This window comes from Ptychodera flava, chromosome 2 (genome assembly GCF_041260155.1).
Source record: "Ptychodera flava strain L36383 chromosome 2, AS_Pfla_20210202, whole genome shotgun sequence".
In the NCBI taxonomy this organism is placed as follows: Eukaryota; Metazoa; Hemichordata; class Enteropneusta; family Ptychoderidae; genus Ptychodera; species Ptychodera flava.
In genome coordinates, this window is record NC_091929.1 from 18,831,851 (window position 1) to 18,843,450 (window position 11,600).

Genomic DNA, 11,600 nt, shown 5'->3' on the forward strand with positions numbered 1-11,600 from the left:
CTGAGTCCGTTTCACGAGGCCATGGCCAAGGTACACTGTTGCCAGAATGTGGTTAATTAATATGTGTTTCTTGTAGCAAACCTCATCCGATTTCCTCACTAAAAGCTCAAAAAGTTCATATTTTATCAGTCGCAACGGTAACCGACGACACTGCCATCTTCTTTTATGTGTTAGAGGTTATACACATGCGTTGACGGCGCTCTTCAAACGTGAAAAATTAAGAGACTTCCGAACTGTTAACTGGTTAACACTTTATGTGTAAAAGTAGAGTGAAGACTATGGTGAACTGCATAAGATCTTTCTGAGCGATGTGGGCATGAAAAAAAAGAAATGCTCAAGATTAATACGGACACGACAAACTAACTATGGGGAAAAAGGTTTCCCTCTTTTACCTTGATATCTTCGACGCATCCTTCGACGCCTGTGAATAGACCATCATCGATGATTTGTGAACATGTGTCTGCTCCAGTCGAATTCAGCACGGCAGACTTGCACAAATCACGTGCCTGCTTCTCTGTGATGCCACTTGGCGTCGGCCATGTTGCATTGGAAGGAACGAAGTCAGGATCTGGTGTGTAGGAATACCAGGACACCTCGTTGTTTTCAGTCGATCTCTTCTTCCTATTGAAGAAAACCGTAGAACCCTAAACCGACGTTCACTCACTATTTACCTAGTGTATCAGTAAAACAATTTTTAGGTCATATTCTTATCTTCATGAAACGAAATCGCTAATCGAATGTTAATTACATTAAATGGATATAATACCTTTTTCACGACTGACAAAAAACCTATTACTTCTGGTGATTTTTCAAGAACTTTAGTTCTCAGACTTTCAGACTAAGTTCAGTGTCAAAAAGGTATTGATGGCGCACATCAATGTCTTCGTAGACAATACATGGCTTACTATTTCGTCATACCGTAAATTATTCTCTTCGTCCACCTGATCGGTAATATCAATGACAGACGGATTGACCATCGGTTTCCCACTGTTTTGATATGAACAGCTATCGCCCTCTGAGAAACATCCGCAGTAGAGGTCTTCATTCGACCAATCTGATGTAACGTCGGGCACTTTGTTAAACAGGCTATCTCCACCACTGACTCTGTGTTTAAGGAAAACAGAACCAGTTTAATCTCCAGGACAGCCAGTGTTATGGTTTGCTATCATTGCAGAGTAAAAGAGTCTATGTAGATACCAGTTATGCTCTAGGTAGATACAAGTTATGCCACTGTATAAAGGATTAACGTCAACAGCTATCGAATACGATTAGCATAAACAATGGATACATGACACCATTTTGTGAAGTAAAGTATCATGCCAATTTATGTAACTTGCACGCATGAACATCACATAACTACAAATGTCTGACATATACCTCCAACTGTTCGAAAACGTATCTGGTGTTCTTCCGGATTCCTGTGATAGCATGCCATTTGCCATGGTATAGTCGTTTGTACGGTCACCGTCAAATGTACCGCACAACCCTTCTGAATTATTAAACAGGTCACCGACGACGTCAACAAATATATTCATACCCCAATTCTTTACATCGGCTCTAACAGTTGATCCAGAGGGTACAGTGACCTAGAACAAATGGGTTTCACTTTAAATAACAATAGATTAAGCTAAGATGAGCCACCAAAAGCGGTCTGAACTGTGAGGTATCGTACGAAAGCTTTTACTGTGCGCTGAACTGCCTAATGGCATAGTTATAAGCCTAGCTTTGGCAAAGGCGATTAAAATCCTCTACCATTGGAACAAAACTATAATGATCACTGTAAAATGTAAAGAGTTACTAAAGCTGCCATAGTGACAATCTGCTTTACCTTTGCACAAAACCTTGTACTTACTCTTGTTTCCAAGATGCGTCAAGGAGCAGAAAAATATCAGCGTCAACTCAGAGAAAAATTGCCTTAGAGACATAGATAAGGTTACATGCGTTGTTCCCTGATTAACATCTAAGTATCCAAAAATCATGCTCCCTGAGAGGCCAAATTGTTTCTACACATACAGTAAATGATGTTCCGCTTTCGTCACGTGTTATAGTCAATCCCTTTGACAATTTTCCAGAGCTCAACTTTCGCACTTGAGGTGCCGTTCGTCGGATGGGTCCGTAGCACATATCAATGGAAACAACGTCGTTCCTCCATCTAACAGCGACGCCGCAGTGACAAGATACTCCGAAGCACTCCCAAGTTCTAGCATGAACCTGAAAATTATCAAAAAATAGTTTTAAGTTAAGGAGTCTACATTAAATACTACATTGTCCAATGGTATGGTGTTTTAAGTTCAATGGTAGGGGCTCTGTTTGACTACTATGTAGTTGCCTTCGGTTGGTATACAAAAAAAAAAAATAAGAATCAGGAGGGTAAAGTGGCTAAACAGAAGGAGGGTTTGTTTCATTATACATATCAGCTGTATAATACTGCTCACCGCAAAGGCATTGGATTTGCCTTTTACAAGCACAAAGTCGCCGATTCCATACCAATCGTAAGATCTGAGAATATAGAAATAATTGACAAGTAAACGTAAAACAGTATGCTCCGACAAGTGACCATCTTGCCAAGACTAGACAGGTAGCACGTTTAGAACTTGCAGGCTGCATTAAGTGTACAAACAAGTACATAATATTCGTTACAAACCATTGTTGCTAATGTCAAATCTACCACTGTCCATTTGCATCGATGCGATTAAATACAATCGGTATTTCTATATACCAATAAAATAATGCAATTTATGTCATTTTAATTTACAATCGTGGAACTATTCTTTCTGCATCTCATTTATTGATCTTTTCTGCTGTTGATATGTGTACAAAAACTGACGAAACAAATGCAATAATAACAACACGCGATTGGAACTAATTTGTGACAACTTGATAGTGAACAAATATCTGTTTAATCAGCAAAAGTAAGCTTATGTACTTATCTCTTCAAGCCATGAACGTGTTTTATGTGTAATTTGTATATTGCAACATTCACTTATATGACATCCAAATTTTTGAGAAATTTAGGAGATATATGGATCCCATTCTCCCCAATTAGTTCCAATCGTGTTACATCAAACCATGGTCTCAGAATCAGAAAACCGCATGTTGCTGTCCTTTCATGACTACAGCCAAGTCCACCTCAGCACTCGGGCAGAAATATATTATTTATATTGACATTTGATGTATGGTAAGTCATACTCTTGTTGGGAACAAGTGTGCGTATTGGCATTATATGAGGATGCGATTGACCCGATACAAAATTACTGTACAAAGGCATTTCGAAAACATGTGGCTCAAATGTAATCAACTTTGCAAGGGTAATTCTTCGTATAAACTTATGGCTATAACTGCATTTAATTATTCAAAATTAAGTGTCAGAGGAAACTGATAGCTATTAAGATTATTAGTTACGAAATGACCTTTCTGCTTTATCTTAGCCGTAGGGCCAATATCGATGTAACTTACGTATCGTCTGGTGTTGTGTAATGCGGATCACCTGTTCCACTGCAAACGTCACAAGGTGTATCAAAGATCTTTACCTGACGATGACAATATTTCCAAACAAGTTAGGCTTACTTGAGAATGAGAAATACTGATAATTTTCAACAGATGTTGTGTAGCATAGACAATTAACTATTTGTTCGTTCACCATCCAAAGAATTATCAAGGAGGTGCTTGTACATGGTAACTACAAAGGTATTCACAAGAAAATATTACATATTATTATATCCTTTTGAATATGGCATTTACAAATTGAATGTAGTAGTTTTAGAAACAAGCTCATGAAAGGTAAGTACAGTTGCTTAATTGTGTTTCTTATTCGTAAACAATACACCACGGGGTAGTAACATATAGAATGTCATTAACTTACGTGCGTATGACATTTCAGAAAAACCTTTTATTTCGCTTGCTTTAAGCGCGCATGATTCTGAATGTGTTCCTAAGTAATATGTGAAAACAAATAAGTTGAGTTCATATAGAGACACTACCTTCACTAGGGTAGAATATTCTTGGTCTGGTGGTATTGAACAGTCGGCACTTGGAATGATTTCTATGGGAACTGTTCGACCGTGTGATTCTTCCTGACAGTCAATCACAGCAAACAAATTGACGATTTTCTCCATATCGTAGGTTTCCCGATCAATGTGAACGCTGCATTTATCCATAGTGACTTCGGCCCGTCCAAGATAATCTTAAACAACAAAATCATTCCATACAAAGGTCAACTATTTGGTGATAATAAAAGTATGTGTCCCAGGATGTACTGACTTTGAAAGTAGATGCACGTGACATATGTCATGTTTTTGCTCGCAAAATATAAGGAGACTTTAATTCCATGTGATACAAAGAGTATACTTCGACAAGTTATGTTAGATATTGAACTTCGATATCAATGCTTTTAGACTTTGAACTACTGCCCCGTTGCAACTACAAACAAATGTAAGATTTATATAAAGTACAGTAGCTTACTTCTCCAAGCAACCAGCTTGATATCACAGTCCATTGGAACTGTCGCATGTATGGTTAAGTGACCGGGTTGCCCATCTTCATGCAAAGTCTGTATCGGGGGTGTTGCCTAATGTAAATTGAACATATAGAGTCTCAATGATGCTTTAATTTCGTGATTTTACGAACGTCAGGGCAGTTTTTATGACATATTTCATGCGTTAGTGGCATGGTTAGCATCTATTTTAAGAGATCAACTAGCAACCGGTGTGCAACATTGTTAACTAGTTTCATATATCTAATAATATGAGACATTCTTATTAAATACTCACTCGAGCTACGGAGTAAGAATGGTTTACAATTACAAAACTTACAAAATTGAAAAGTTGGAAAACTGCAAAGTTGTTGTCAGACACTGCAATTTATGAGTATTAGGCATAAATCAATGGTTATCTTGCTTTGATTAGAGATAATATAGGCTGTTTGATTATTGGTATCTCTCTGGTAGATCATATATCCACCAAAGTAAGGTTATATATTGTAGACGTTATGGTGAAATAAACTTACGACTAAGCCTACAAATATTTCGTTGCTTGCGAAAGGTGGACTGGAAACACCAGACTTCTTAAAAATCACTGTTACACGACAGCTGATCTGAAAAGTAATAGTATAATCACGATGCTGTCGGCTCTACACTCTTATTTATATGGTTTGGGTGTACTGTTCTCATTTTTGTGTTACAAAAAGAGTGAGAACATACTGAACAAGCAAAGTTTATTTGATCTCTTAAAGCCCCAGTATTTATAACTTTTAACAATTTTTTTCATATTTTTGATTAAAATGACATCCTCAGTATGTGAAAGTAGACCATAATTATTACTTAATCGCATGGTTTGCATGCCCAGCCTGCCTCACGATTAACAGTAAAAGGAGTGAAAAATGACTTCTTGTCCGGACCAGAAGTCAGCTTTGTTGACACAAGAAACGAAACGTAATCACACCACCGCGCATGCTCAACCACATCTACGCAAGTTTTACTGTGGCGTCCATAGAAACTTTACGCTCTTCGAAAAGGTCTGGGCCATTGAAACTGGAGACTCAGCTAAAAACGCGCGAAAGTTGGGTGAAATACCGGAAATGTATAAATATGTAAGTGTTTACACATTGTTCCGACTATAATGAGCCGTGCAAACAAACGTCTTGAACTAAACTAACGACGGAGGCAGTCGATTGTAAGCTTCATGCAAGGCATTGCACGTTGTGACCCACGGTACGGAGATCAAGTTTGCTGAATGCATTTAGAGAGAATCAGGAGAAAAACATATATGAATAAAAATTCAACACTTCACCATTGTAATCATTGAACTAGTCGTTTCTTCCATTATGGAGTATAATGAAAATTTCGTTGAAAATAAATGACGGGACTGATTCTGCTCCGTCTACTCAAACGAAGTTTTGTGTACGGCCAGGCTACGCTGCAGGCAACACAGCCTATCAACTTCGCATATCGTTGCCGTAATTGAAAACGCTCAGAAAGGAAAAATTATATCTTGAATGCAGTACAAAAGTCTTACTTATTAAATTTAAAAGTATTTCCAAATAATATCGAACGTAACGGGTATCTAATCCTCACAAGGACTACAGTAGTACAATTATCGGCTAGCTGCGATGCGATGGAGCTCCAGGCATGGTAGAAGTTCGAACACAAGAGAGATCCCGGCCTCACTGCAAAGTCGTCCCCTGCGCACCCGGCCCGACAGCAAACTAACCTCTTGGTTTGATTCTGTTGTTTACTTATTTTTTGTATAAAATTCATGATACACATATCTGACTTTCACAACTGTACACTTTGCTTAGTACTGTGAATTTGGCTGTAGTCGACAGACGATCGGAGGGAGCTAAGGCAGGCCCCAAATTGCATGGACAATGCCCGGGACAATTATACACGCACACGCAGCTCGATGAGAAAGTAATTCACATAAACAGTCCGGGTCAGCTCCAAAATTGGAGACTCATTATGATAATGTATTCCGGCATTCAGCCAATCATCGACCACATTACATCATTAATAACGTACAGGTCACGCTGGGTCACAAATTACCCACCAAGTGTGATCGGCAGTTTCGGGACGCTTGTTAAGCCCCTGTCTGTGAATTTCGACGAATTTCGACAGTCAACATAATCCACGTGTTCTGCAGAAGGTCATGTCCAACAAGGAGTCCGATTAGTGAACAAATATTCGAAATATTGACGATTTATTTCCACCCCCAGTTTATCGATTTCGCTCAAGTACCGAGAATCATTTTGTGGATGTTCGTCATCTCTATTAGAAATACTGTTATAAAGGTTATTTGTGTAGGTACGCGTATAACATTTTGCAAGAAAGAAGAGCAATGTCAGAGCTTTAGAACGATACCTGTTTGTAGTTGTCAAACGCAGACTAAAAATGGTACGCGATTTTGAAAATGTGTTGACAGAGTGGCCACACAACTGTTCCCCATACGGTAGAATTTGTATCGCTGCCATCTCCGATACAAATGGGGTATTCTGAACGATCTGTGTAGGTACACTATTTATATTTCGCAGGACTTCAAGCCAGAGTCTAGGAATCACAGCGATATATGGGGTTTGGTTGTCTTAGCCAGAATAAAACTGGTACGCGATTTTGAAATTGTGTTTTGACAGAGTGGCCACACAACTGTTCGACATTATGACAGAATATGGCGCGGGAGTTCGACACAGTATGGCGTCCGTAACGAAGGACGCATGTGGAGGTTGCCAGGAAATACAATTTTTACTGATGGCGCGCTGGCCGCTGATTGGCTAATGAGAGGGGAAAATATTATGGTATAGCGTCTCCAATTTTGGAGCTGACCCGGACTGATAAACCTACATGTAAATGAAGTGATCAATACAAAACTTTTAAACATCACTGGTTCTGAAAATTTATGGTTCTGACCTACGGGTTTTTTTTGTGTGTTTGGCCGGCTACTAGTCCTGTAAGGCTGTACTACATGGAGGTAGTAGACTGTACAAGTGCAGCGGGGCCGGGCCGAGATTGGCGTGGGGCCTGCAGCAAGGTAAAGTTGACAGCGTCCATTGCAGAATGCCCGCGTGTTATCCTTTCGCGTTTGGGAGGAAATTTACCGCTGTATTCAGAATGCCTTTTTACCAGTATAAAAGCTCAGAAACTGATGCATCAAGAGCCAAGAGTCTGTAAATTTCTTAGCAGTAGCTCCATTGTTTTTTCTAAATTTTCGCTGAGATACAGCCGTGCGTATACTGGTCCCGATCGTTCTGACTCAGGCGTTCACAGCTGTTTAGGGAGCTGTCATTATTTACGACCTGGGGGTCGGAGGAATTACATTAGAAACTCCGAAATTTTGAGTCACACCCAGCCAACCATGATGACTTTGAGTAACCCTCTCTTTAGCAGAAATTTTGGCTTACTTGAGCCCATGTAACAATATGTAGATATAAAAGCTCACCTAATAACCAGTCTCCGACCATATAGTATTGTTAAATTTTGATGGATAGCATGTCATTATGGTATGGTTAAATGTCAAAACGGTTGTTGAACTCAAGTCAATTAAAATATACATTTCTATGACAATATAAAGGATGAATTCAAACAGTTCAGCTTTTGTCCTAGATCCTGTGCTCTTATAGTGATATCTATCGAGAACATTTCTCCATGACCCAGCCTCTCCTTCCACCTCTGGTAACGACTGCAGAAAACTACTGTGTGACATCATCATCACCACTTTCGATCCTCATCTTTACTGTCGCTGGTGTCATTGAGCACATGAACAACGATATCATTCTCATCGTCACTATCTTCTCTTTCATATTAAGTATCGCTAGTAGTAGCAGCTACTTGTAGGTTTTTGCCTCGCTTCATCTGGTTGATCTTTATTTGTTCTGTTAAAGTATTTATTTTCTTTTATTTAATATTTATCAGAGTAAAACATATATTATCAACTAATCATTATGTCATTGAGGACAGAGTAAGACAAAAAAAAAAAACATTTTGAGCACCCCCTTATAGCTTTCAATTTTTGAATGACCCCCAGGTCGTAAATACTGACGGTTCCCTTACTTGCTGCCAAAGGCCATCGCGTTCACTGCATTCGACAGCCTACCATACATTGCCAAACTATGTTGCTTCGATTTTGCAATCACCTTGCCGCTAAAGCAACAATCAGCTGAAATTTATTACTTCAAGTTACTCAATTTTGATAGCTATTTGCCTACAGAAGTGAGCCAAGTGTATATAGTGTCGTCTTGATTTTACATCGGTACCCAGAGTTCTGAGTGACCAACTGCAGGGTGCACATCGGTGCACTGCCGACTGCAGTTTGAATAATCCGTATATAACGCACACTGTACCAGAATAGAATGTCAGCCTCCTCTGCCAAAGTTCTGTATCCTCTGAAACACAGTAGCAGTACGTATTTGAACAGAGAAGAACAAAATAAAACCATTCGCAGGTCATTCAGCCGGCGACCATGGGCGATTACCCAGGCAGTGTGGCGTGGCATGGCAAGGCCCCAGGAATGTTGCAGGCTCGATGATGTCATCAGTATCGGCGTTCTCGGTCACGTGCACAGCCTACAAGTTGTCAACAAACCCGCGCGGCAATCCAACTCGATCGGGCAATATTTAGCGTTTGTATGTCACTACAGGAGCACAAATTTGGCTTATTTCTTTACTGAACAACATTTCACGATGGATGTAAGAGAATAACATGTAATTTCGAACATAAAAAAGGTTAAAGTTACAAATACTGGGGCTATAAGGACAAGGACCCAGTCTTTGAAGTACTATGATCAATTGTTGATAACGCATCGATACACTCTAACATAAGCAAGCGATGTAGTCTTTGTATATCAGAAAAGCTTCAAGTTGGTGTCAAAATGTCGGCACCAAAACAAAAAATATTATCAAAATTCAACATCGCTTAGAAACACAATATGATGGTACATTTGCGTTATTATTTATAACGCTATGTTTTTAGCATTTGGCACTGTAATTTCCCACGGGACATTTGTGTACTTCGACACACACACACACACACATACACGTGTACTATGACTTGTGAGACGCCAGTTATAATGACACTTATGGGACCCCTATGTTGCTTTAGTGTTAGAACCACAAAACAAAATAATTCTAAAGTATTCCAGTCAGACTACACATAAATCATAAAAGTTTTTAGAAATAAGCATAAATGACATTTCTGTAGCAGTGTAGACTTATGAAGCCATCCTGGGCTGACCTGAATTGTGGATCCAATGGGTGTGATTTATATGCACCCCATAAGCAGTAAAAGTGTGGCCATTTTACAATATAGTACATAGTAAGGCCTTTGAGAGTTTATTTTTCTGCATATGTCAAATTTGACAAGAACCACATCAACTTCCATTGTTGTTGCTATTTCCTTGGCAAAATATTAGGAACTTGATTGGTGGTCATCCACTCTCTTACTTTATCATTTTCCTGGAGTCTCTTAGTACCGCCTTTCTCTATATAGTCAGAAGAGTGAACATAGGGACATAGATGAAAGAAAGCACTGCAGCAATGACTAGTCAATGTACATCACCAAATCACCAATCTACTTTCTTAGAATCCTTGCCTCACTAACTTTTGTGCTAACAGTCCGTGTCTCACTCAAAAGTCTTCATATGCATTGAATGCTCTGCTGTATCTAAGAAGTTATGAAATATATATATCATAAGCTGGGGATGATGGTATATTGGTTGACAAAAAGGAAAAGTTTATAATTTCAAAATTGAATGTGATATGCAATGAATTTAAGAGGAAAAGTGGGGACATTTATACACTCATGGTATTTACAGTACGCAGTAAGACCATATGTGTGTATTGTAAGAGGAAAAGTAGGGCCATTTATACACTCATGGTATTTATAGTACACAGTAAGACCATGTGTGTGTATCTGTAAGAGGAAAGGTGGGGCCATTTATACACTCATGGTATTTATAGTACACAGTAAGACCATGTGTGTGTATCTGTAAGAGGAAAGGTGGGGCCATTTATACACTCATGGTATTTATAGTACACAGTAAGACCATGTGTGTGTATCTGTAAGAGGAAAGGTGGGGCCATTTACACACTCATGGTATTTATAGTACACAGTAAGACCATGTGTGTGTATCTGTAAGAGGAAAGGTGGGGCCATTTATACACTCATGGTATTTATAGTACACAGTAAGACCATGTGTGTGTATCTGTAAGAGAAAGGTGGGGCCATTTATACACTCATGGTATTTATAGTACAAAGTAAGATCTTGTTGTGTGTTTTAAGAAGAACATACCAGATTAAGAATAAAATGTCACTTCAACCTTAGACAGCAACCAACTACACACATGATGAATGATTTGTTGGTCTTATTTTTGATATCAGTTGATATGTTATCGTTGGCAGAAAAAAGGTGTTTCATCCTTGACATCTTTCAACCAGATATGAACTGAAAATGCTCACGTTTGATCACAAATACAAAATAGCAAATTTGTTGATAGGAAACTTTGGAGAGTCTCTTCATACAGTTTTAGATAGGTACAAACAATATTCTGGCGTTTTCTGGAGTTTGGAGCACAAACTCTTGATTTGCAATGTGAAAGGTCTCTCATATAGTTCACTATGTACACAAACAATATCGACAGGAAGTTCATGGCGTCAGAAGCAAGGGTTTTGATTAAAACTGTGAAAAGTCTATTGGTACAGTTTGATAAGTACACAAATAATATCTCAAGCAAGTTAAATGGAGTTCGGAGTAAAGGTTCTTGATTTTAAGTGGTAATTGCTTAAACCCATTTAATATGCAAATTAGCTTGTAGTTGATAAAAACCTGTAACAAAGTCACTAGATACAGTTTAATATTTACACAAATAATATCTCTAACAAACTTCATGGAGTTCAGAGGTTTTTGATTTTGAGTGCTAATTACATAATCCCATTAAATATGTAAATTAGCTTGAGGTTAATTATAAACTATGAAATGTCTCTTGATACAGTTTTATATGTACACAAACAATAGCACCAGCAAGTTTCGTGGAGTTTAGAGTACAAGTTCCTGATTTAATGTGCTAATTTGTTAAATTGATTAAATATGCAAATTAGCTTGTAATTAACATGATACTGC

At 38.5% G+C, this 11,600-nt stretch overlaps 1 protein-coding gene across 2 annotated transcripts in view; it reads right to left on the minus strand.

The window, feature by feature from the left end:
- LOC139116298 (von Willebrand factor D and EGF domain-containing protein-like) overlaps positions 1–11,600 on the minus strand; it is an 89,580-nt gene that overhangs the window by 7,244 nt on the left and 70,736 nt on the right. For both annotated transcript variants that reach the window (XM_070678925.1, XM_070678931.1), the window contains exons 9-17: positions 5,005–5,091; positions 4,462–4,567; positions 3,981–4,183; positions 3,457–3,530; positions 2,436–2,499; positions 2,014–2,211; positions 1,378–1,586; positions 919–1,104; positions 393–621 (exon numbers count right to left, since the gene is read on the minus strand). In XM_070678925.1, the coding sequence (XP_070535026.1) occupies positions 393–621; positions 919–1,104; positions 1,378–1,586; positions 2,014–2,211; positions 2,436–2,499; positions 3,457–3,530; positions 3,981–4,183; positions 4,462–4,567; positions 5,005–5,091 (1,356 nt within the window). The remainder of the gene's footprint in view (positions 1–392; positions 622–918; positions 1,105–1,377; positions 1,587–2,013; positions 2,212–2,435; positions 2,500–3,456; positions 3,531–3,980; positions 4,184–4,461; positions 4,568–5,004; positions 5,092–11,600) is intronic.